Here is a 27,914-nt window from a genome sequence, read left to right as displayed (position 1 = left end):
TCTATGATAATTGTTTACTTATTTGGACTCTGAAGAAAACTTTTAAATATCATACATATATATAAGTGCAAAAGTAACTTTGTGCACCATTAATTCTGCTATAGAAATATTGATGTTTCCTTGTAAATACAATTATTTTGAGAATAAACCAGAAATTAAGTATACAGATGGATTAATTTTCTCAGATAAAACTCCAAACTAAGCAGTACAGTATTTTATCTTATATTAGACTGCTACTATTTATTTAAAAACAGGTTGGGGGGCAGTGAATAAGAAATACCTGGAAAAATAACTAATATGATGTACTCACACTGAACAGCCTGGGCTCCTTGGTGTGTGGATGAAAGCCCTTTTTTTTACAAGCAGAAACCTCAAGCATGCCAGCATTGGTGAGCCTGAAGATGCCAGTGCTAAATTTCAGAGTGAAAACAGGTAGAAAAATTAAGGATCATTTGGGCATTCCAGATGCTTTATTTGAACAGCACACACACACATATTTCTCAAATGGGATTGAGAACTCACAAACTAGGAATTCCATAGTGATTTTTTTTTTTTTTAACCAGTGACTGGCCCAGAGGAGAGAAACCCAGGAGGAGACAATGCTGTTGCTAGGAGCCTGCAGGACCGTTAAGGGGACAAGGCAAATAAGCTATTGTGTGTGACCCCACAGGAAAAGCCAAGGCCCCACCAGAGAGTTCCATGAGAGGAAATTACAAGTGGCAGATATTTCGAATTCTTCTAACAACGTTAATACAGATTATAGCAATAGCAAATATGTATTGAGTGCCTGCTGTGGTACCAGGCACTATGCTAAGCACTATATATAGACTATTATCTAATTTCATCTTTACATCCATCCCTGATGGGCAGGTATCAGGGATGAAGAGGCAAAAGCCCACAGTGGTCAAGTATCCTGCCTTATACAACACTTGAGGGGTGGAGCCATGATTTCCATATGTTTGTTTGATTCCCATGCTCATTAACTACTCTACAATAATCAGTGTCCCCAAAGCTAGAAAGGTTTTTTCTCAGCTAAGGCTAGAACATTTCTTATGGTAGAACATAATACAGTAGAAATAAGTCCTAAAAAGGCTAACTGGGATAGCATCCTTCTTAAATGTTATTCACTTCAAGGTCATGCTAACTGAAGAAAGAAAATCAGTAATTCTGCCACAGAATGGACCTTAAACTGCAGAGCTGCAGGTCGATGGCAGCTGACTGCCACCCATCCCTTTTTCCCGAGGGTGTTGTGTGTTGCCAATCCAAGTACCACAACCTGGTGTCTGGACATACAGGAACCCAGCAGCCCTAGACAAAGCCTTCTTTGGGCTCCCCTGAAGAGTCACACTTACTCTTGATGCTTTGGTGAGCAAACAATGGCAATGGCCTCTGGTAACATGAGTTGATAGGAACAGTGAGTGTGAAGATCAACGCTGGATAAGAATGCAGTTTGAGTGGGATGTGTCTATAAATAGAAAAGAAGACAATCTTACTAGGATAGCTGTCTTAGGCAAGGCCACAGCTTATTTTAATAGAAAATTCTATTTATCTGTTTTTTTAAAATTATGTTTAACCATCAATCAAATAAGGGATTTTTAAAAAGGTTTTGCTGACATAATCCTTCCCTTTATGCATTCCTATTATTTGCTATTTTGGAATAACTATGACTTTGAGAAGAGGCTCCTAGAAGTGTTGGTGTACTTTCTTCTTTTGGGGAAAGAAAGAGCTGGAAATTAATTTGCTAGGGGCTTTAAATAAATTCTCATATAATTATCACAACTCATTTACGAGATACTTATTTTATTATCTGAATTTTACATACAAGGATCCCAAAACTAAGGGAGGTTACATAATGTGCCTGTGGTCACACAGCTGGTAAGGAGCAGAACTGTGATTGGAAACCCTGGGCACAAGATATGTATATACAACATTAGGAACATTAAAAGGAAGTTTTCACTAAATAGACCACATGTTGCTGTGTATCGTTTTGTGGATTGCCATTTCCTATAAATGGGAGAATGGGAGACTCCAAGTTGTTAAAGGTATTTGGGACTAATCTTGCATAGCAACTAAATATATTCGGAGGAAAAAAGGGGGATTACAAATTAAAAGAAATCTGCCAAGTTTCTGGCTACATACAAATGTGTTTATGCATGGTCAATCAGAGGTTCATATTTGAATATAAAAAATAAATGCACATCTAGTTATTTTAAAAATTCATATTAAACCCTAATTACTCTTGAAAAAAAGAATGTGACTATTTTAATCATGAAACAAAGATTCTTGGCACCACTGTCTAGGTCCTGACTCCATTACTCACTAGCTATATGACACTGTGAAGATTACTCAGCCTTCTCTTGCCCATTTCATCATCTGTAAAATTGGGATAATATTTTCTGCATGGGATTGTTATGAAGATGAAATATGACAGTCCATTAAAACTCTTGGAACAGTGCTTAGCACACAGAAATAAAAGTTATTAGCTGTTGTTATTGCTGTTGTTATTTTAATGTCTTTATTAACTAAAAGGCATAGATCCATAGTAGTAGCTAAATGTCTTTACACAAAACTATATTCTATTAAAGAAATGTAAGATTTTAAAACGATTTTTAGGCCAGGCATAGTGGCTCATGCCTGTAATCCCCACTTTGAGTGGCCAAGGTGAGAGGATCAGTTGAGCCCAAGAGTTCAAGACCAGCCTGGACAATATAGGTAGACTCCATCTCTACCAAAAAAAAAAAAAAAAATTGTTTTAATTAGCTAGACATGGTAGCACGTGCCTGTAGTCTCAACTACTTGAGGGGGCTGAGGTGAGAGGAGCACTTGAGCCAGGGAGGTTGAGGCTACAGTGAGCTGTGATCACTCTACTGCACTCCAACCTGGACAACAGAGCAAGACTCTGTCTTGGAAAAAAAAAAAAATCAAGAAAATGTTTTTTTCTGCTTTAATAGAATGAAGGCAAAATCAGATGATTATTTACAGAAAGGTACATGTTCTGCAAGGAAAAAAATAACACTTGGCCTATAAAAACTTAGATCAACAAAGGAATGGAAATTATCCTAACTTTTAAAATGCAAATCTTCAGTAGGGGGTACGAGTGGGAGTATCTGACAGCCTGTTATCTTACAAGGAATACCTTCTCTTTGTAAAATAGAGGCTTCTATGTCTTTGTGAGAAATTAAAAATTGTTCAAAGAAACTATAGTGCTGTGGAGGCAGCAAGCAGGTTATCATACAGACAAATCACTCTGTTTGTCAATTTATTTCCACACGGAATGCACACCACATGACCTGAGTCCTTCATTTCTGCCAAAGGGAATTATGTCTATTCCAATGAGAACAGTTTTCCCATGGGAGAATGAGGCTCCCATTCCCTCACTCTACGGAAATGAAAATGATGATGACAATGATAACAATGGCAGCAGATGCCATTTATTGCAACTGTATAATGTGAACTAATCACTTTCCATGAGTCATATCATTGAATTCTCACAGCAACAAGATAAGTGCTATTATTATCTCCATTTTGCAAGTGAGGAAACTGAGGTAAACAGGAAAGTGAGTAACTTGTGGATGCTCATAAAGCTAGTTAAACCAGAAAGTCCAAATTCAAATACATGTCTGTCTGATTATGTTTCAGACCTTTTTTCCCTATGACTAATTTGTATTTGAAAAAAGCCAGCTCTAGAATTTGTTGCTATTATTATACTTAATAAAAAACATCATAAAAAGTCATTACAATCACTGAGGTTTAGAAATGTAACATTTTTGTATTTTCATCCAACCACAATAATTTGATACAGTGAAATGAGTTTAACAAAAAGTCCTAGAATTCAAGAATTACGCTAAACTTATTAAACAACTTACCTTCATAATTGCATGCAGTATGTTCACAGTAGGTCATAAGGGGAAAATTTTTGTTTCTAATTTGGAAAATGTTTTGTTAGATAAACTAACATTGACTTGTCAATGTAAATGCATAATTTAATGGACTGTCATTCTTGCTAGAATTTGTTTTGCTTTAAAATGCACTCTTGTTACAGAAATCATGTTAAGCTAAATAAGGCATTCTTTTTACAGAAATCATGTTAAGCTAAATAATACAGCAATTTCCAGGCAAACTGTAATGCATATTACTTACTGTTAAGTAAAGCAAATACACATATGTAGAGTTTTACAAACTCTTCATTATAAATAATTTTCTTGCATTTGAGAGGCAGTTTATACTTTCCAAAGAGTTTTTTGCAAAGAGTTTTTGCATATCACACCTGGTATCTTGTTTCCTGTTTACAGAAATCCAGTGAGGAGAGAAGGCATTCATTAGCCTCACTCAGCCAATGAGGGAATCTGGAAACTAGGCTAGAAGTCCTGACTGATAGAACATAATAATTTACAGATGGAGTTGAGACTAAAGTCTCCTGTACCCTTCAGAACTGCATAATACCAAATGCTTAGGAAGTGTGTGTGTGTGCGTGCGCGCGTGTGTGTATGCTGCCCCTCCCCAGTGCTTCTCTATAAAGCAAGTAAAAATGATCATGTATCATTCCTCAAGGGCACTTGGAGGTCCCCAGAATGTGTCCCGGAAATTTTCTTGGCCAGTATCCCATCTCAGAGGGATGGCTTATCCCAGCCTGCTATGGTTTGAATGGTGGGGTCTCCACCAATATTCATGATGAAACTTAATCCTCAATGCAACAGTATTAAGAAGTGTGGTCTTTGGGAGGTGATTAATCACAAGGACTCGACTCTAATGAATGGTATTAAGACCCTTGTGAAAGGGCTTAAGGTTGAAGGGAGTGCTCTCTTGCCCTTCTGCCTTCCACCCTGTGAGGACACAGCAACAAGGTGCCATTGGTGTCTAGTGAAGGCTGCTTGTGGAAGCTGAGAGCAGCCCTCACTAGACACCAATGCTGGTGCCTTGATCTTGGACTTCCCAGCCTCTAGGACCAGACAACACAAACTTCTGTTCTTTTTAAATTACTCTATATCAGGCATTTTGTTATAGCAGCAAAAACACACCAAGACATTATCCTAGATCCAGCTTATGTGAGACTGAATGGAAAAAATTTCCCTCAGCTGGATTACACTATGGCTAGAAAGGATAGATTATTATCACCAATTACAACAGGTACAATTTTCTGAGTCCCTCAAAAAATGTGCTGTGAAATTCACCAATAGTATCTCATTTAATATGAAACATCCTGTGAAGTCAAGTATTATGATCTCCATTTTATGGATGATAAAACTAATGCTCAGATTGCTTAATAACTTACCGATGCTTCTACAATAAATTCTTAGCACAGCCAAGATTTAACCTCACGTCTATTTGACTGGCTCCTATGATGGCCTGGTGGATGTTAGAATTCAATGTTTTGGGCCCGATCCTCTTGCCTTACTCTGTGGCTGTTTATACAGTGATGCATACATCGTTTGCCTATCTGAGGGGTGTCAGGGAGTGTAGCTGATATATACAAACATGTTTAAAAGAAACATTTTCAGATATTTTCTTAAAATAATCTAATTTAGACCCACATTAAGAGTTGTGTAGCCAAATCAGTTAACAAGTTGGCTAAGCCTTCATTAGGCTATGTAAAATCATCTAAAACAAGTCACCTGATTTCCAAGTGTTACTCTCTTTCTTCCTACATCTTTTAACTTTAGATGATACAAAACAGCAAAACACACACGTTCTCCAAATCCAGATGTGACAGATTTAGACACAGTCTAACACTGAAAAACATGCCATAATATGATGAACTTTATTTTTTTAATATCTGTTATTCTTTTCTCTTTGCTTGAGAACCACTACTTAAATGATGACCTTTATTACATTTGAAAAATTTAAAAAGAAGCTATTTAAATGAAGCCAAACTTTTTCAAGGAGGAAAATAGCATGCCACACAAAAATAAACTGAAACCCAAAAGGTCAAACGTACATGGATCCATCCCAGAGTGAGGAGATCATGTTGATCCTGCACATTGAATAATTCCTCTACATTCTCCACGTCACAATAGTCTGGTCCCGCAGACTGCTTTGGCACAATTACATGAGTAATAGTAAATTCATTATGTGTCTAAAAAACAAGTAGCAGAAAGAATGACATGCATCTGACAGAAAAACAAACAAACAAACAAACAAAAAAAAACAACTGAACAGGAAGTGCAATGTTTAAGACTAAAGAGTCCCCCAATAGGGGTGTGTGTCCAGGTACAGGGACCACTTACATTTATCACTCCCTGTACCTGGACACACAACCGTTCTCAATTCAAAAACAAAGTCCCAACAGTAAAAATGGATTCTTTGCCAAAAGTTTGAGACTCAGTTGTTTGTAGCTTGAAACCCACTTTCACAATAGAAAACATAACATAAATAGGAATTTGCATGCCAGGCTTCTGTGGAAGTTTAGTTAATAAATGATGTCTTGATATATCTGTAATGGAAAAACTGAACAAAACAAGGACAGATTTGTTTGGAGGGGGAGATACTAGTTAAATAATTTTGTGGTGTTACCAAAAGGCATTTCTTAGGGTTGTGAAGGTTGATGGTTTTGTTTTTATATTATTAATTATATTTAATGTCACTTCAAGATTTAAGACATTCTTCGAATGTTGCGAGGACTCACTAGGATCTTCTGTAATTAAGATAATGTTTTGGATTTGCAATCAGATGAAGAGAAAGGAAAAAACAAATTACCCCCCTTTGGCAAAAGATAAGAGTTGAGAGGAAGAGGGTTGTGAAGTGCCATGGGATCCTGAAGGAAGAGATGTTTGTGCAGTGAGAGGCTGTCTTCCCCCAGGCAGGCTGGCCTTTCTCCTTCCAGAGGATCATCCTCTCTCTAGCCTTAGGGCTTTCCTGCACACTATGCACTGCTCCTTTGCCCTGATTTCAACTCTTCCCTCCATCCAACCTCCTCCTTTATGTATTCTTCAGGCCTAGCTCAAACATCACTTCTCAGGGAAACCCTTCTCGACCCTTCAGACAAGGTTAGATTTACCAGTTACACACTCCCATGATTCCCTGCACTTGCACAGACAACACTCAGTCCCACTTATCATTAGTCATCTGTCTGGGTCTTCACAGCATCATAAGTATCGTGAGGCAGGCTGTTGCAGGACACCAACTGCTAATACCCAGCACATTGCCTGGCACATTTAGATATTCGGTAAATGTTTGTCTGACAACGGAGTGAATGAATCACTAATGAATCAATAAATCAATCTGAATACAACACATGATGTGGGGGTGGATGCTTCAATAGCACACTGTCTCCCTAAGTGCAACAGAGGTGACTGTAGATGCCCATTCTCCTGTGCTTATGGCTTCCTCTCTCTTGGAGGGAAAGCGATGACAGAATACTGGAATGCAGGAGGAGATTGTGTACTGAATACAATGTAGTATTATTCAATAAAGCAGAGGTTCCTAAGCTAAATTTTGAGGACTGAAAATATACCTGGACCCAGATATATAAACTGGCACTCAAAACAGACTATGAAAGGACACGCCCAAAGAAACATTATTTATCTTTGTTATAGATAGGAAATTGAATGCATCTCCTTTCTTTCATCTCCTTCTATTATGACATTGTCTTTCATCACATACTTATGATGACATCTTCCATAATTAAATATGTCCTCGCCTATACGCTTTTGTTGAAACTACTGCCTTAAACTAAGGAAACAATAAAATCCTAGTTTTATTCCATGTATATCTCAAAAAGGACAGCAAGATAATACATGCCACAGATAAAGTTAATTATACGAATGTATGTGAAGCTAACAATTGTAATGAAAATTTGATTTGGCAACCAGATAGATCTGGAAATCTGAAGACCTATATTTCATACCATTTTTCTAATCAAAGATTTAATTTATAGGTTGATCCTTAGGACAAGTTTTTATAGAGTCTCTGAAATTTTACAATCTATTTTCTTGAAGGATCATTCCATTAATAATGACAGTAGTTTTATAAAGTTAATCTGTGTAATGTTAATTTCATAATACTGCTAACTCTTAGCATGCTTTTATTCTGTTCCACTTATCAGAAGAAATCTAGTACTATTAAAAGTATCCTATGCAGATATATATACACACACACACACATATATATATATATATAAATATAAAGATCATACCAGTTTTCCACAGAGTATTCCACAGGTTTCTATTCCTCTCACTGTATTAGATTCTGCCAGCTGCAGAAATTTGTGGCAAAGATCTTTTGGCAAAACTACACATCGCAGTCCTTCAACCACTAAATCTAAGAAACAAAAAATGGAGAAAAGGCTAAAAAACAAATTGTATGTCCCATCTTTCAAAATTGTTATTGGCAAGCAGCTGCAGTTGGACATAAATTTCAAAAATAAAAGTATCAGGTGTTCCACTTTCCATATTTTATTTTAAAACTCTTAGAAGTAAACATTAACTAGAAGTAAAATTAAATTATGTATATAAATTATTTTATAAGCAAAGTGAGGAGGTACCAGCACTTTTACATGTTTGTACCTTGGGTCAACTACTTACATGTTATTTTATCTTTTGGCATGAAGCAAATATAGGGTTAAATGCATAGGCTGCGTAGAATGCATCTCATACCCCGTAAGACATATGATAAATATTGTGTTTTACCACGTTACTTATATCTTTATGAAAGTTGGTGATCAGCAAGTAAAAGCACAACGTTTTGGTAAACAATGAGCAGTAAAGTAACTTTAAAAATGGTTGCCTATTATCACTCATTTCAAATAAATGGGAACACAAACTCCATCTGACAGTGTCTGTGAAGAAGAATTCTGTATTTTGGAAACCTGCCAGCACTGATCTGGCAGTACGGAGCAGCACTAATTCTTGCAGAAACACACAGGCCATTTGGAGGTTAATTATCTATGTGTATGAGATTCTCTCAGTCTAAGGATGATGCTAAACATACTGAGTATAAACATTTACTGCTGAGCAAAGGTCTGGATAAACAATTTTCTCAACACCTTTTCTCTTCAGAAAGATGGATGTATTTAAGATGTATGTATTTCTTAGACAAAATACATAGAAGACAAAAGTACTTGAAATTCTTCTCATTTAAAATCTCTTCAATGACAAAATACTTCCCATTAATGACAGAGTCTCTGCTCTATCGGGGGCATCATATTTCCTGAATTTTAAGGTTATATACAGTAAAAGCCAGAGAGTATTGAAAGGTGAGTTCTGTCATGCATACCATATTATGCAGGGGTCCTACTACAATTAGTAATGAAATGAGGAGGACCCTCCCAGATGCTATAGAAATATGGTTCCATCCGATGAGCCTCAGTGTCTCACGGGGGTGCATTTCATCACTTACTCTGAACAGCACTTAGAGTAGCAGCTGGCGTTAAGGCCCTGTTTACAGGAGGAGAGTGGCTAGCATAATTGGTTGCATCACTTTTATTAGGTTGATCTGCAAATACATTCAGCAAGGAATTGTTCTGGTGTGTGGAAAAGCAGGACAAAGCGCTCCCATCAATCTGCTCCGACAGCCCCGAGGTTTGCTGACTTCGCATCTGACCTCGGGCTAACTCTTGTTTCTTGAGTTGATCTTCGAAAAACAGAAACTGCTCCGATTCTAGCTGCTGCTGGCGCATCTGAGCAATCCGCTTCCTTTCTGCCTCTATCAATCTCTGATGCTCCAGTTTTTTGAGAATTTCAGCTTTATATTTGTTCTATAAAGTGTGGCAGCCAGAAGAGAAGGTTAGTTTCCAAGGAAAAACATTGAACTGGAATTAGACATTTTCAGTCTCCAAGCAGACAAGAGAAAAGGCTAGATACTTTGATATACCCACAGGGACACTCAGGGAACAGTGAGAGAAATACATAACATCAGGGCAAAAGCCCCTTGATCTGATTAAGATAGCAGTTCTAAATCCACTGATATTTTACCAGAGACAGGCCATGACAATCAGGATCCCTCCATTCCCTTATGCTTTTAAATACTGGAGAATCAACGTTAAGGTTGTTTGCTCAGTCCGACTGACAAGACCATATGAAACAAAATACCTCACCCTACTGCACTTTCAATATAGTGACCACTAGCCACATGTGGTTATTTGAACTTGATTAAAATTAAACAAAATTAGAAATTCAGCATCTCAGGCACACTAGTCACATTTAAGTACCCAGTAGCCACATGTGGCTAGTGGGTACCATATTGCAAAGTGTCAAACAGAACATTTCCATCATCACAGGGAGTTCTATTGAACAGTGCTGCCCTAGAACCTTTTGCATTTGACTCTAGAACTCATACTCTGCTGGAAATTTATGGATAAGAAGGAATCACTAAAAAAAAAAAATGGTTATTAAAATGTGTTCCAACTTTCTCTGTCACCACTAACCAAGAGTTTTGCTAAAAATGAGGAGTCCCAAGCTCTCCAGTCCTAACAAAATATTCAGGCTTATTAGGTCAGATAATATGAAGTATTAATGAGCCTTTCAAGTGATTTTGATAGAAGCTAGATTTGGGAGCTACCATAAGATGGCGGTAGCATAGGGGATACAGCTTATAGCTGCACATTCAGGTGCATACAAATCACCCTGGGGCTAATTGCAGTTGCAAATCCTGATTCAGAAGGTCTGGGATGGGGCCTGAGATTCTGCATGTCTAACAGTCTTCCAAATGATGCTAACGCTGGCTGAAGCAAGGGCTCACAGGCATCGCTGTTCATCTCTCTTAGGCTCAGTCCTGCTATTCTAACCCCACAGAGATTTCTACATGGGACACTACCGTAGGCTATGAAGTGACTGGTATCAAAGGCAGAACATGCAACAGCTGCAGAGCCTGTTCCTCCCAGGAAGATCATGAAGAGGAAGACACACATTGCCGACTGTGGAAGGGAGACTTGAACTGGGCTTTCGTCTGCCTTGCTGTTGCTTTGTCTTACCCTCCAAGATCATTTCTATCTTTCATATACACACTTCAGGGACAATTCCAATTTCAACATTCCCTCTACCACTTCGCTAAAACTTACCACTCAAATCAGCCTTCCACCTTTGCCCATAGAAAGTCAAAAAGCTCAATGAGCATTCTCAGAGCTGATGAGATTGAACTGAAGTGGGAGTCAGTGAAGGTGGTAACTTCCAAAGCAAATAAAACACAAACAAAAAAGCAAAATAGCTTTATAATAATGCTATGTTGAATGTGAGTATCCGATACACTGACTGGCCAATTTCTTCTTCCAATGCCTTTCTGCCTCTCAGACATTATCATAATGTTCACTGTTTATTCATAACAATCCAGAAGCCACCACTTTTGGGTGATACAATTACATTTCAACCACATGGTTAGCTGTTATTCCATCTCAAAGCAATCCTGACTGTAACATTCTAAGAATCAAATTCACATTTCTGAGGCCTACATCATTAGGCATACCAAAAACTATATACTGCTCTCCCTACCTCCTACTGGCTGTTCATCTGGCAAAAGAGCAGCCATCTGGCTCAAGGTTACATTGGCAAGAGTCGATCAAAAAGTTCTACTTAAATCGCTGTAGGAAATCTCTTTTCTAACACATTGCTTTGTTAGATGTTGTAGGGAAATAGAAATACCACATTGTTGGTGCAACTGCTTAACCTGGATATCAGCATAAATTTTGTATTGCTTTCACATCACTGCATCTTTAATTTTTAATTTAAATGCACAGAACATTTCAAAAACTCATCACATAAAAATGAAATTCAAAAACACTTGTACATAAAATAGTCATGAAATAAATGTACCAAATGAACTTACTTTGCTTTGCAAATATTCTTGGTATTCTACGTTATATTTCTTTAAAAGGTCGTTTTTCAATTCATCTGTCCTTGGGAATGCAATCTCCTTCAGTTTCTTTTAAAAATATATATACATATTGATTAGTGGGATTTTCAATACACTCTTTCAGATCATCAGGTGAGAAAGAAAAACAGCTGGTAGGTGTGTTGCAAATAAAGTCATGAGTAACCAAAGATGATGGCAGAAAAATAAATCTTTTTTATGGGTCCAAAATATAACTTTCCAGTAGAAAAGAAACACTATTATTCCTTTTGTAAGAACTTTATTGGCCCCACTGATTAGATAAGCATTTTGTTATAGCCCAGTGCTATACAAAGTAAATAGCTAGAACTTCGTGGCTACCTTTGTGGTACCCCATTTTTAGACAGTGAGTTTGAGATCAATCATTCGTTCTACAGTACATAAATCATGCAGCATCAGAATTAGAAGGGATGTGAGAGAATATATGGTGGATAGGGATTTCTACACATGCTAGACTGTAAAAAGAACAGCTGGGGCACTTTTTGTAAAAATACAGATTCCCAAGCCTAATCCAGATCTACTCAATTAACACCTAGAGAAGCGGTCTGGGAATCTGGATCTTAAACAGCTTCCTCAGAGATTCTTAATGGCAGGAATATCTGGTAATTCTTATAAAGTCCAACTACCTCTTCCTTTTTAGAGGTGAAGAAGCAAAGGCCTGGAGAGATTGAAAGTCCTGTTCGGTATCATGCAACCAGCTAGTGGCCCATTTAGGACTGGAACTCAAGTCTCCTGACTCTCTAGCTCTTTCACCAAATTTCAATTCTCTTAATCCTTTGTCATTCATTTATGTATTTATTCATATATCTATTCAATAAGCATAAACAAGGGAGATGTATATGGTTTTGGAGAATTTTTCTCCTACAAAAAAAAATAAGCATAACCCTAAATTATAGTACATGAGTCACCTTGACAGCCTGGCACCTTTGGTTTCCAAACAGAACTCTCTGAGGTTGAATGAACAAGAGAATTGAGGGGAAGTGTTACACAAAGACATGATAATAAATGATACTTCAGGTAAGTGACTGTAGACATTAAAAAAGTTGACTGGGCGTGGTGGCTCATGCCTGTAATCCTAACACTTCAGGAGGCAGAGGCAGGCAGATCACCTGAGGTGAGGAGTTCGAGACCAGCCTAGCCAACATGGTGAAACTCCATCTCTATTAAAAATACAAAAATTAGGCTGGGCGCGGTGGCTCACGCCTGTAATCCCAGGACTTTGGGAGGCCGAGGCAGGTGGATCACTAGGTCAGAAGTTCGAGACTATCCTGGCTAACATGGTGAAACCCCGTCTCTACTAAAAATACCAAAAAATTAGCCAGGCATGGTGGTGTACACCTGTAGTCCCAGCTGCTGGGGAGGCTGAGGCAGGAGAACGGCGTGAACCTGGGAGGCGGAGCTTGCAGTGAGCCTAGATCGTGCCACTGCACTCCAGCCTGGGTGACAGAGTGAGACTCTGTTTCAAAAACAAAAACAAAAACAAAAAAAACCCCACAAAAATTAGCTGGGCATGGTGGCAGGTGCCTGTAATCCCAACTACTCAGTAGGCTGAGGCAGGAGAATTGCTTGAACCCGGGAGGCGGACATTGCAGTGAGCCGAGATTGCGCCACTTCACTCCAGCCTAGGTGACAGAGCAAGACTCTGACTCAAAACAAACAAATAAATAAATAAACAATGTAGATGACCATTTGACAAAATGTGCATTTTGCTTATGCATCCTCAGGTCTGAAAAGACTCATAGGAAAGCCTTTATTTCATTATTTGGTGAAGTGTTTTTCAAAAATTATTTAAAATTTCATGCTACAATTAGCTTTCTGTACATGATTTTATCTTCCTTCATAGAAGACCAACACAAGCTATTAAAGACAAATAAATGGGAAACATTGTAAATGCTTATCTAAAAGAATATATTCACGGCCAGACATAACCAAAATTATAGATATAGCAATTATTGGTGATAAACAAATCATTTAAAAATTGATGATAAATTGCAACACTCTTTTTCCTTGATAGTATTTTAGCCTTCCACCTCCTGCTTCCCCCACAACACTTTATAATCTATAGTTACAGTTCTATAAGATATAAATAGCTAGAACTTCGTGGTTGCCTTAATAACTAACACTAATTTTCAAACAGTTATTGAGTTCAGGGCTGTATAAAATAATCAAAAGCAGCCAAAATGACTGTCTGAAAAAAGTTCGGAGAAATATACAACATTCTCTTAATCTCTGGGAGAGATTATTGTAAAATAATTCCTTCTTCACACCATTAGGTAACATTTTTCTTTCTTTCTTTTCCCCCAGCATCAATTAGACAAACCACAGTGGCTCAGTGATGATCATTAAACGTCTAAGAAAAAAATCGAAACATCATGGTTAATGGAATGAATTTCTCGTGCTCAAACTCTCAAGAGAAAGAGAAAGGGGAGGAAGGGGAAGGATGAATCAATAATGGATACTTATAGAGCATTTGATTCCACAGTGGATAAGCAAACCCATAATACCTTCATAATATCCTGCTTTTCAGGTACTGCACATTGCTGGTAATCTCGATGGTTAGGAAGCTTTTCTACAAACAAGCTAAGAAAGAGAAAACATGTTCTTAGCATTATGTAACAGCAAAAGCTCAATAATGCTATCTAATAAGGGAATGAGCATCCTTTTTCAAAAATGACATGTTTAATAACTTATTTACCTACAGTCTTTCCGTCTGCCTTTTCACTAAAGTCTGGCATGAGTATTATTTTGGTATTAACGGTTAAGCTCAACAAATTAAGCACCAGAGCTAACAAGGTTAAGGTCAGGGTACTCTCTAAACAGATCAAGTTGTTTGATCTTTCTCAGGTACTGCATGCTTAACCCCAAAAGAGCACCACCTTACTTTTGTGTACTGCTGGCAACACAGAGAATCACATAAAAATATCAGAGCATGGAAAGAGTGGTGTAAATGCCTTCTCACTCTTGAAAAGAACTCAAATGACCACTGATGAACCAGCAGCGCCATCATGTGTGTATCAAAAAACTCTTAACTGAAAACTCGTAACTAAAAAAAGTAACAACCAGAATCCCTAGTGAATTAGGAGGTGCTAATTAGGAATTCATTATTTTTCATCACCATTTGAGGAACAAGAGACAGCAGCAGTGAAAGGAAATTCCTACAGGAAACCAGGTGCATCGCTTCCAGGTAAAGTGAAGAAACTGCTACCACAAGGGCAGGGAATTCTCTTTTTTATGCACCGATGTATCCTCAGCCTGAAGAATAGAATCCAGCTCATAATAAGTGCTCAATAAATATTTGCAAAATGAATGAATAACCCTTCCTTGAAAAATCATAATGAGCTGTAAATGCTGTTTCTGATCAAATAATATGCCTTATACTTACTGATTCTGTAAACCAAATAATACACACGTATACTCATCATTTAATTTCCTCTGACGACAGGCTATAGGTTAGACAGAAATGTTACAGTAATTCCCATTTTAAATGAGAAAATTAAGGCTTAAAGAAGCTTTAAAAGTTGTTAGCTATCTAAGCCTTTATAAATAGAATAAATTCAAAGACATTTAGAGTAGAGGGGACCTCAGAGATTTTCTCCCCTAAATCTTTCATTTGTAGATGATGAACTAAGGCCCAGGAAGAATGAGTGAATTACAAATTATCACACAAGAGAATTCAAATATTTTGATTACACAATAATTCTGAGATATAGGGGCCTTTTCCCTTTCACCAGGCTCACAATTACATAGGAGCATATGCAAGATCAGAGCAGAAGGTGAAAAAGAAATACTATTAATTGGTAACTTATTCAGAAACAAAATTTATTGGAAAAGCTTGGCTATCAATGGTGGAGAATAAAGTGGTTTTCCCAGGTAGGGTAAATACTGCCAACCATTCTCTAAATTTTCAAGTTCAGTAACTTGGATAAAATTCAGATCTCAATTTGTATACGATGTAAACCACCTCTAATTTTGCCCTTGGTAAAATCATGGAAGGCAATTTTTAAAATATTGTATCTTTCAACTTCTTAAATGTTCTCAGGCTAAGCCCCTGACTAAGCTAGTGAAATTATATGTGAAATAAGCCAGGCACAGAAACACAAACACTGCATGATCTCACTTACAATGTAGAAGGAATCTAAAATAGTTGAATTTATAGCAGGGCAGAGAGTAGTAAGGCAGCTATTAGAGTTCCAGTGGGTGAGGATAAGGTAAGGGGTGAGATGTTGGTCAAAGGATACAAAATTTCAGTTAGACAGGAGGAATAAGTTCAAGAGGTCCAGTGTATACGATGATTATAGTTAATAACAATGTATTGCATAATTATGCAGCTTGGGTCTGGCACAGTAGCTCATGCCTATACTCCCAGGACTTTGGGAGGCCAAAGCAGGAGGATCACTTGCATCCAGGAGCTGGAGATCAGCCTGGGCAACATAGTAAGATCCCATCTCTACAAAAATAAAAAATTAGATGAGCATGGTGACACATGCCTGTACTCCCAGCTACTTGGGAGGCTGAGGTGGGAGGATCACTTGAGCCTGGGAGGTCGAGGCTGCAGTGAGCTATGATTGTGCTGCTGCACTCAGCCTGTGCAACAGGGAGGCCCTGTCTCAATAAAAGGTCTGTGAGGTAATAAATATGTTAATTGGCTTGACTTGGTCATTCTACAATATAAGCATATATGTATCAAAACATGTTGCACACCCACAATATATATATAATTTTTGTCAATTTAAATCAAATTAATAATAAGCTAGCAAAAGTAATCGACATGTGACTTTCAATTAAAATAAAAAAAAAGAAGGTTCCGCTTAGAAGATATAATTATTGATAACAGGACATCCTTTCAACTAGTAAGTTACCAGATTTATAGTAAGGCAAGTCCAAGTCCCACTTCCGTTAACTCTTCAACTAGGATATGGCACTAACAAATATCTGTCTAATAGGAAATTTGATAGTTTGATATCGCTGTTTTGATGTAGCCACTTTTACTCAACATTTTGACAGCTCTTTTGTACATAGTGCTCTTCACAGCCAAATAAAATGTTTTTAAAAAAGAAATAATAAATGCTATATGAAACTTGAATGAGTTTCCTGAACCTATCCCTGAACCTGAATCAGATCTTTCCTGTGTCTCCCAACTTGTTCCCCAGACTGAAACCACCAAATCAATTTTTTTAAATGTTGATGACATGCTCTAGGTGTTTTAAGTAGAGCTGCACTGTAGTTCCTGCTTTCATAAAGCTTCAGTTTCTGAAAATCGCATGAAAAAATGCGATGGAAAATCGCATGAAAAAATAAATTATATTTATGAAGAGTGAAGCATGTATTAAATAGATTATTGTGCTGGCCTTGGAGCCTCCTGCCTTCCCTGACCCTAAGCGTCAGACATGGTGTTGGGATGCCTGTGAGTACATTAGTCGGTAATTTAAAAACCTGAACATTTAAAGCTCTTAGAGACTGTGCAATTGGTCTGAATATGAAAACATTACTGATACTCAAACTGCCACATCAAAATAACTATGTAAATATTTTTCCAATTTTCTCACTTCAGAGGCCTTTAAAAAACTTACGTTATAAATTTATTATAAAGAACAAAGGCATTTTCCAAATTTCCTTCTTCCAAATACACAGACGCCATCCTCTCCATCTCTACTCCAGACCTAAAGTAACGTCGTGGAGTGATGTCTTCACTGATGGTGATATTGCAACCAAGTTTGCTTAGGGCACGGACTCGTTCTTCTGGGCTTAGGGAAACATCTGTATGGTCAGGCATAGCAGCTAACTTTTTCTGCAAAGCAAGATTTAAATCTCTGATTAATTGCTGATTATAGTAAGAAAAGGATATGACTAATATTACAGATGTATTTTCTTTATGAGGAACCTAACACCATCATCTAAGGAAATCTTTTCATAAGTTAATGATATGATCAAAGTAAAGCACTTTTGGGTAAACACATGGTTTATACAACAAAAAGACAAACCTCCAGGGTAAACATACAGTTTTATTGGAGTGGGATCTCACTTTAGGTTTCAGGGTACAATTATCTGGAAGTTCCAGGGTATGCAAATGTTTCAGGTCATTTTAGGTAAAATATCATTGCTCCTCATATCCCTGTGCATGCTTCTATCTGGGATCATGTGAAGCAGGTCATAAGATGAATTCCTGCCATTGTAGGGTTCATGTCAGTCTACTCTGAACGGTCTCCAAGGAGGTAACTCGGTTTCAAGTTACTGTAAAGATTCAGTTCTATTCCAGAATAAGTGTTGTTTAGTAAGAAGTTTTCAGGGCCTCTCTGCATCTTCGTTGAGTTAAAAAAAAAAAAAAAAAAAAAAAAAAAAAAACCGAAAAACACAAGTAAGTACTGGAGAAACCTTTTCAAGCATAAGGATGCCCCTCCCATTTTTTTAAAACATAAAAAGAACCTCAGACGTCCGTATAATAGTGATTACACTGTTAAATTAGTCCTTAACCAAGAAAATAATGATATGTTACTAAGAAATGTCAGTGATAGTAATTTGAATTTTGTTAATAAAAACAGCGTCTATACACTTTTGGTAAAGCACAGAACATACGCAATTCAGAATGATTATTCAATAAAAAGTCAGTGCTTCAGAAAGGAAATTTTCTCTGTTAAGTGCCAGATAGCAAGTATCTTAGGCTCTGCTAGCCATATGGTTTCCATTGCAACTTGAATTCAGCTCTCAGCATGAAAGTCACCATAAACAATATGGAAAAAAATGACCCTGGCTGTGTTCCCCCAATTTTTATTTATAAAAACAAGCAGGTGGTTTGGCTCTTAGACCATAGTTTGCTGACCCCTGCTTTAGATCAGCATGTTTCAAAGCATGGTCCATGTACTGGCATCAGCATCAACTGGGAGTTTCTTATAAATGCAAATTCCTAACAGGTCTCACCTCAGACCTACAGTAAGGATCTCAGGATCTCTGGAGTTAGGCTGGAGAACTAATGCTTTAATCCATCTTTCCAGAGGTACTTATGCACGTACAGTTTGAGAAGCAAGGCTTTAGACCAACCACTTCTACCATTGCTGGATGCTCCCAGAACAGAGTGAGCCTAGAGCAAATTTAGCTTCTCAAGGCCTCCTTGGTCAGTTAAGGGTAGGTTGCAAGTCTGACTACTGTGTGGGTGGAGCACTTAATTCAGGTCTGTAGAAAGCTATGAAAGAAGTCAAGGTAAGCATACTTTTAGTCTAGCCATGAATTACTGAGCCAACCTTCAGGGGCAGGGCATAGTGAATTAGATATCTGGAGTTCTTCCAATGCCATCTGGGCTACTTTGGTGGTAAATGTATAGCCAATAGAACCCTAGAGATCTGAAATGATTCTTGGTCCTAAAGGTTTAACATGTAACCGGAGACCCATAAACTTGTTTCTCAAGGCTTCATTAAGTAAGAACCATACCATGTCCCTTGTACATTTTATTATATGGCTTCACCACATCAAAGACAGAAATTGGAGTTCTGAACTATGAGCCTCAGGCTTCAGTATATGGTCTTTTCCAGTTGAGATGTCTCAAATCCTACAGCAATCCATCCACTTTTCCCTAACCATACTCACCTATAGAACTCAACAGCACCAAAAGAAAATATTGTCATTTGACCACAGATAATTGCTTCAATGACATCAGAAAATGACTAGAAAAAAAAAATCTATGAAAATCAGAATGTCTTCTAAAGGGGGTTCCAGCCTCTCATATGTATAAAAGTAATGTGTTCATATTTTACTACTATATAGTCCACACTGAGTTACAATTATTTCTGTACAAATGTGTCCGATCCCTTATGAACTCCTTGGGTTTTTAAAAGGGATCACTTTCCATTTATCTCTGTTCCCCGTAGCATCTTCCCTGCCACATATGTGATAATAAGTATATCAAATAAAAGAGAGAAAGAAGTGAGGGAAGGAAGCAACAAGAGATTATAATTAGTTTTTTCCCTGAAAATGAAAATTAGATTGATTTTTCCTCTTCTAAATGGTCCTATCCTTCCCAAATTTAAAATTGATTTCAAAGATAAGCTAGAAAATAACCTAAAGTCTTCATCAATCTATAGTTTTTTTTTTTTTTTTTTTTTTTTTTTTTTTTTGAGACAGAGTCTCATTCTGTCGCCCAGGCTGGAAGTGCAGTGGTGCAATCTCAGCTCCTGCAACCTCCACTTCCCGGGTTCACACCATTCTCCTGCCTTAGCCTCCCAAGGAGCTGGGACTACAGGCGCCTGCCACCGCACCCGGCTAATTTTTTGTATTTTTAGTAGAGACAGGGTTTCACGGTGTTACCAGGATGGTCTCAATCTCCTGACCTCGTGATCTGCCCACCGTGGCCTCCCAAAGTGCTGGGATTACAGGTGTGAGCCACCGCGCTCGGCCAATCTATAATATTTCATTTGCATGCAAGCTTCTTAGATGAAAACACAAATTTTCCAGATACAAAGTCTTTGTGTTCATTTTCACAGTGACATATACAATAAAAATTGTAATTATTGTTATATAATGTTCTAGAAAAACACAGAAGACATCTCATAAGGATGACTCCTTCCTCTGAAGAGGTGGACATGGGTCAGTCTTTATTAACCATAGTGGAACAACAACATGGGGACAGAAAATGAAAACATTTCTGCAACTGTCTACTTTCCAAACATACTCTGAAGACAACTAAGCTCTGTGAAGCACTTTCTTGGTCAAGAAAAAACATCAGGCCGGGCGCGGTGGCTCAAGCCTGTAATCCCAGCACTTTGGGAGGCCGAGACGGGCGGATCACGAGGTCAGGAGATCGAGACCATCCTGGCTAACACGGTGAAACCCCGTCTCTACTAAAAATACAAAAACTAGCCGGGCGAGGTGGCGGGCGCCTGTAGTCCCAGCTACTCGGGAGGCTGAGGCAGGAGAATGGCGTAAACCCGGGAGGCAGAGCTTGCAGTGAGCTGAGATCTGGCCACTGCACTCCAGTCTGGGCGACAGAGCAAGACTCCGCCTCAAAAAAAAAAAAAAAAAAAAAAAAAGAAAAAACATCAGGTCAGAACCTATTTCAGTACAAGAACCAGGCCCTCTCTTTCTTTATGTCCTGGTGCTAGTCTCTGTGGGTACAGGGTATTTAGTATACTGCAGCCCATGGGGCTACTGGTACAAGGTCGCTGTGAGTGGTTGGGAAGGGTCATTGGGAGGAGGAAAATGGGAATGACAGTTTCCATTTATTGTACCATCCTGGTAGGCTAGGAGCATCAAAAAATATTGTTTCCAATTGTCATTGGGCAAAAAGTACAAAATTAGGGCCATGGAGATTACATAATGTGTCTATATTCACACTCAGAGACTGATCTAGGACACAGAATAAGCCCATGTGATGTAGCTAGAGAAAGTGTGCACAGTGCTGGGCAGTGAGGGGAAAAGTGAGAAGAACAAGAGCTTCAAGTACAAAGACATTTACACAAGGATCCAAAGCAATACCTAGGTGTTATGTATGTTTTTCTCAGCTAACGCCACACAAGGTGAGCCTCCAATTTTTATCTATATAAAGAAGCTGAAACACAAAGAGTTTTAAGTAGCTCCTCAGACATCAACTCTGAAATTCTTCTCTCTGGTGTTTTGCCAAAGGACTACACTCCTGGAATCTAGCTAGATAAACTAAAATTTTAGACTTTTGTGGAAAATAAAAAGTATTTTTAAGTCTTACAAAGATAGCTTTATTAGTCACTTCCTCAAAGGAGACAACCACACAGATGGATGAAAAACTACAAGTGCTAAACTTCTTAAAGTAATTGTGACTCATTTCACATTTGTATGTTTCTGTTCTTCTTTTTGGGCTTTCCAACCAAATGTTAGATATCAGCTGGTGCGACCTACCAGAGAATTCACAGTAAAAGGCTGATCCATGCTGTCTTATCTGTGAAATGAGGATGTTCACTGTTTCTTCTCAATCACTTCATCTGTTTCAAAAACAAGAAGCAGAACTAAAGTTATTTTTTGAGACCCAAGTTTGAAATCCCAAATCCCAGGGCTATCTCTGCCTCAGACAAACAGGAACAAATGGAAATAACTTATATAACCTTAAGTTATAAGTTCAGAGTGTTCAGAGAGACTGTGGGAAATCTCTTCCTGAAAATATAAAACTGCAAGTGGTTATGGTTTCTCGAAGCTGACCTCTGAAAGTGAAAGTGTGAAAATAACTAACATTTGACTGGCACCCAGTATGAATCTTCTGGGGGATACCTTACTTAGAACTCTATGCAAGGTTATAAAGTAGGTTCACTTTCTTCAAAGGAATAAAGAAGATCATATTGATTATGAGCATGGACTGTTAAACCTAGAGCCGGTCTGGATTTAAACTCAACCTTAGAACTATGACAGGCAAAATTCTAAGATAGCTCTGTGATTCCTGCCTCTTGGTATCTGTCGGTTTGTATAATCCTCTCTGCTTGAGTGTGGTTAAGACCCATAATTGGCTTCTAACCAACAGAAGATAGCAAAGGTCATGTAATATTATTCCCATGATTATGTTGAATCATATGGCAAAGATGAAGAGATATTGTAAATATATGAGTCCCCCCTAATAATGTTAAGTTAATTAAAAGAAAAATTATCCTGAGTGGTCTGGATCTAATCAGGTAAGACCTCTAAAAGAAGTAGATTCTCTCCTGTTGGCCTTAAACACTCAGCCACCACAAGTTCCAAAGCTGCAAGGAAATTAATTCTGCCAATGACCACACAAGCTTGGAACATGACTCCAAGCCTCTGATGAGACTCTAGCCCATCTCAACAAGTCAGCTGCTGCCTTGTGAGACCATGAGCAGGGGAACTAGATAAGCTGTGCCTAGACTCGTGACCCAAAAAGCAGCAAGATAATACATGTATATTTAAGCCATTAATTTCATAAAAATTTGTAAAGCAGCAATAGAAAACAAATACGTTTAGCTGTGTGACTGTAGGGAAGTTATGTAGACTGTCTGCGCATCTACAAAATTGGTGAAACAGTGGTTCCTACATCACATGGTTGTGCTAGGATCAAATGAGTTAGCACATAAAGTCCTTAGAGTATCAATAGCTCCCAGCATACAGTCAATATTTTATCAATGTTAGCTATTATTAGAATCTCTATTTTATAGTTGAGACAATTGAGGCTCAGAGAAGTCAAGTGAATGTACCTAAGTTCAAATATTAATTCAATAAATATTAGTAATTCCCATCCTTTTTATGCTCGTTTAGGTCAAGCTCTGCCTCACCACTTTCCACTTCTAAATTTATTTTGTCCTTTATACCCCACTCATCACTTAGATGACTTTGAACATGGATCATCTCCTGACTTCCTCATTTAGGAAACAAGGGGTTAAGACGGATTATTTTCAGTTATAATATTCAGTGATTCTAGAAATCTCAGAAGTTGATCAATCAACACCTCCAGTGCTATTTTCTGGCCTAAATCCATGGTGGAGGAACCCTTCAAGAAAAATTATTTTTGTATTCCAGTCTTTCTCCTCCATTGTCTCCAGTAATCCCTGGGGTAAACACTGAACTCTAAGCCTGCAGGCTACAAAAATGCCCAAGAAAGAGAAAACATGGTTCATCACAGTGCAGTTTAGAAGTCGAGTTAACAATTTTGGCACCACTGAATGTAGGCAATACCAACTGAGGAATTAAAACTTCTCAGTGAGAAGAAGTAAATCAGGAAAAGACGTTAAAAGAATTAAAAAGACAGAGCAAAGGTTTATGGGGAATGTGAAGCCGGGGAGGGAGGGGAACAAGGAAACACTAGTAAGTCATTTATTAGGACCTTATAAAAGAGTAGAATTGGCCAGACACAGTGATTCACACCTGTAATCCCAGCACTTTGCGAGGTCGAGGCAGGCGGTTCACCTGAGGTCAGGAGTTCAAGACCAGCCTGGGCAACATGGTGTAACTCCGTCTGTACTGAAAATACAAAAATTAGCCAGGTGTGGTAGTGCACACCTGTAATCCCAGCTACTAGGGAGGCTGAGGCAGGAGAATTGCTTGAATCCATGGGGCAGAGGATGCAGTGAGCCGAGATCACGCCACTGCACTCCAGCCTGGGTGACAGAGCAAGACTCCAGCTCAAAAATAAAATAAAATATAAATAAAAAAGAGTAGAATTGTTCTTTTGATGATTGCTCAGATTCATAAAGAGAGAGCATAGACTTTAAAAAGTTGAAAATACTAGGATAGGGGTTTTTAAACTTTACTGCATCTAAAATCACATAACCCTGAGATCTGTTTAAAATACAGTTTCCTAAGACCTACTCTACGGATTCTGAATCCATCGGTTTTAAGCCCACAAGTAGGTATTGTCAGATATGGCCCAGTGATTCCAACACATGAGGTTTCCAAACAATACTTTGACAGACACTGCATTTCAGAATGAATTAAGCAGGATTCTTAGTTGCAGGCAAAGGTCTGACTCTTGAATTCACAGAAGGATAACGAAGAAACACAAACTTCTAGGAGGGCCAGAGAAATCAGGTTTGGAAGCTACATATCCAAGAACACTGCCCCAGACTACACAGCAGCATTGGTCTGGTGAAAACACCTCTGCTATCTCTATCACTTGATGAACAGAGGATTCTACAGCTTCTACTACCAACCAGCAACTCCAGCAACTAGCTGCTACCCTGGGAATAATGTGCAGCTGCCATGTACTTCTCTATGTCTCTAGTTTCTATTTCAAAGCATGAGATGCAGGTGTCTGACTGGCAGAGTCTGGGTCCCATGCCTGCAGCCTGGCTGAAAAGATGGCCGAAGATGTAAATATCTAGCACTTTATCCTCCTGTAGGAGGCAGTGGGATATGCCAAGAGAGTAGAGTTGGATTCAGGGCTGGTTGACCAAAAAACAATGGTAAGTGTGAGCAGAAACAATGAAATAAACATCTCTGTAATGAGCTTCCATATGTATGAAATGTTTAAACATATTTTAAACATCAGAGTTTATTAAATTACTATAGATAAAAATTATTCACTCCCACATATGAATATATTCAAAATTCAGAAATAGAAGCCAACTCCCCTCAAATCTAAGATGAAAGAAGTTTACAGACTGGTCAGTAACTATTTTTTAAGCCATTTATTACCTGATGGTCTTGCCTTAATTCCTTTAGTTTTTGTCCCCAGTCCTGGCACTCACAGTTGCATTATAAACAATTGCCAATATCAACATACACAGGTGTGTTTTCTAGTTCAGTGGCTCTCAAAATATGGTCGAGGTTCCCCACAATCCTGTCAGGGAGTCTGTGAGGTCAATATTACTTTCATAATATTACTAAAACATTATTTGACTTTTAAAATATCAATCTTTCACAGTTGTATAGTGGAGATTTCCAGAGGGTACAAGAGTTAATGGAATGCTTACTTGCATACTCTTATAAATGTCTGTTTTGATTTTTAATACAGTAAATATAAATAGATATAACTCACACAAACAAAGCCTTTTAGTGTCCTTAGTACTTAAGAGTGTAAAGGGGTTCCAAGACCAATAAAGTTTGAAAACCATGGCTCTAGATCAACAATGCAAAGAAATAAACAAAATAAAAACTCACCATGCTACCTCAATCTAATCAGAAATAAAGTGGGCCAGGAGAATCTAAAACAGGAAACATTAATGGCAAGTACCACTTTCCATTTGTGCTACTGTGGTCTTACTAAAACAATTAGAAAATTTGAACTGAGGGTACAGTAAGAGGTACTTCACCTCATAGTACTTGAGATCCACAGATGCTAACTAATGGGAAGTATTCAGTATCATGCAAGAATAAAACAAATTCCCCCTCCAAAGTGGCGGTCCAAAGTGCTAGAAAGCACATGGTGCAAACAGCCTTTGAAGTGAGATAAGCCTGGGTGTGAGTCTAGGCTCTATCATTCGCCTGCTAAATATCCTTTACCGAGCCCCCTCCAAGGTTTACTTTCCTCATTCGCCAGGGGGCTTGTCGCGGCCCCACTTTACCGCTTTCAGCGTGGTTTAGAACTAATGGAAAACATTAATCAGAAATGCCTGTTTTAATCTCAGCCTACTCCCTAACCTCTACTTCACATTCTTGTGGCTTGATAACAACTGAAGATCTGAACTGCAGCCTTGTGATCTATTTAACCTGTAAGATACCTCTTGACAGTTCTTGCTTCAGAGCTCTTGCCTTCTTGCTTTTATTGCTAGCCCCTTTTCCTGACCATAATCTCCAAAGACATCATCTTTTTTCTTTAATCTGTCCTTTTATAGAAGAATAGGGGAGTGTCTGATTTCTGTTAATCCTGACTCACAAGAATGAGGGGAATCACGATGTCAGAATCCTACATATTCACAGTGAGCACATGGAGGCCAACTCCTGTCCCAAAGATTCAGCTAACAAGTAGCTCCCAGAACCAACTGAGCAGTCGACTGTGCCCAGAGGGGATGTGGCAAAAACGTTCTCATTCATGAGTGGCCTGGGAGGGGGCAGGTATCCTCTCCAAATTGATATTTCACAGCTCTAAGCTTGTAACAGTTTACTCTCTATATAACCATAGCAAAATCCTCTTGGCTTTTGTGTCCCTGCAATGTCTCCAAGTCTGAAGTCCCCCATGGAAACATGGAAGAGTCTCAACAATTCTGCCCTTTAAAACTAGCAGGAAACAATGCAAGAATGAACAGAGGAAAATATCTGACCTAGCATGGTGCTTATTTTGTGATTTTTTTCAGCCTTAATTTCCTTAACTTCTTCCTTCCTTCCTTCCTTCCTTTTTCTTTTTTCTTAAAATAGGGTGTGTGTGTGTGTGTGTGTGTGTGTGTGTGTGTGTGTGTGGCAAAGTTCAGAATCCTGACCCATTTTCTTTTTTTTTTTTTTTTTTTTTTTTTTTTTTTTTTTTGAGGCGGAGTCTCGCTCTGTCGCCCGGACTGGAGTGCAGTGGCCAGATCTCAGCTCACTGCAAGCTCCGCCTCCCGGGTTTACGCCATTCTCCTGCCTCAGCTTCCCGAGTAGCTGGGACTACAGGCGCCCGCCACCTCGCCCGGCTAGTTTTTGTATTTTTAGTAGAGACGGGGTTTCACCGTGTTAGCCAGGATGGCCTCGATCTCCTGACCTCGTGATCCGCCCGTCTCGGCCTCCCAAAGTGCTGGGATTACAGGCTTGAGCCACCGCGCCCGGCCATCCTGACCCATTTTCATCCACAGAGAAATATTTTCCAGATTTCAGAAAGGAGGTGACTATCAGGCAGCGAACGGTCTCCTAAGAGACTCAGCATACAGTAAAGAGCCAGCGAGACCATTACCCAAATGTGCCATTTTCCCCCAGGCACTTCTTTTGACTTGAGTGCCCTAGTGACCTGGATAAGGAGATGTGGCCCACTGGCAGTTAAGAGAGGACAGAGTACCTTATACTTCCTCCTGGAGTCTCATTTCTAATTGGCCAAACCAACAGCCACTGGGTTAGTGGTCATGTTTTCCAGGAAGAATATGGTGCAATTTACTCAGTTGGAGATAGATAAAGAAAATTATTGTAACTGAGCCTATAGGCTTCAATGACCTAATCTAATTTAGATAAAGGGAGGTAAAGCATCATTCCCAGGTCTAAATGACAGAGACACAAAGAAGGATCTCCTGAGTCACAGTCTTACAGATTGAGCCCTACTTCAGGAAAAATAAATAAATCTAGGCCCACCCTTCATTTCCCTTTTGAAGGATTTTAAAAATTCAGACGTCAAAAGCAAAGATTACATTGATTTGTTTTTACACTTATCTTCTGTAATATCTGCAATCAGCAATATGCTGTGACCTAGATGATACATTATCTGTACTAAAATATTGATAAGATAAAAATGAAATGATCATAATATTAGAAATAGCTTTTATTGGATTTTTTCCCATAATTGTAAGTACTATATATGATCATTTACAAGATGCCAGGTACTTGTCTGTTACTTTTAGAGGTATATTCCACATTAAATATACCAGTCACAACAGAATGGTTTCTATCAGATCAATGAGCAAGAATGCAGTTGTTACAGGAAAGATGATTAAATAAACCACTCCTGATGTATGTGTTAAATTACTTGGAGGTAGATCTAGGCTACTCTGAGTGCAAGCAAGTCACACACTGGGCCATAAAAT

At 38.4% G+C, this 27,914-nt stretch overlaps 1 protein-coding gene across 2 annotated transcripts in view; it reads right to left on the bottom strand.

The window, feature by feature from the left end:
* The window catches only part of STAMBPL1 (STAM binding protein like 1), a 44,391-nt gene that overhangs the window by 1,046 nt on the left and 15,431 nt on the right, over positions 1-27,914 (bottom strand). The window contains exons 2-10 of one of the 2 annotated variants that reach the window (XM_010379609.2): positions 21,676-21,758; positions 17,388-17,605; positions 14,322-14,397; positions 11,755-11,850; positions 9,334-9,691; positions 8,132-8,256; positions 5,936-6,073; positions 1,353-1,465; positions 311-410 (exon numbers count right to left, since the gene is read on the bottom strand). In XM_010379609.2, the coding sequence (XP_010377911.2) occupies positions 311-410; positions 1,353-1,465; positions 5,936-6,073; positions 8,132-8,256; positions 9,334-9,691; positions 11,755-11,850; positions 14,322-14,397; positions 17,388-17,605; positions 21,676-21,705 (1,254 nt within the window). In that variant the 5' untranslated portion in view covers positions 21,706-21,758. The remainder of the gene's footprint in view (positions 1-310; positions 411-1,352; positions 1,466-5,935; positions 6,074-8,131; positions 8,257-9,333; positions 9,692-11,754; positions 11,851-14,321; positions 14,398-17,387; positions 17,606-21,675; positions 21,759-27,914) is intronic. The other variant, XM_010379610.2, reaches the window with a different exon arrangement.

This window comes from Rhinopithecus roxellana, chromosome 11 (genome assembly GCF_007565055.1).
Source record: "Rhinopithecus roxellana isolate Shanxi Qingling chromosome 11, ASM756505v1, whole genome shotgun sequence".
Lineage (NCBI taxonomy): Eukaryota > Metazoa > Chordata > Mammalia > Primates > Cercopithecidae > Rhinopithecus > Rhinopithecus roxellana.
This window is presented reverse-complemented; position numbering and strand designations above follow the sequence as displayed.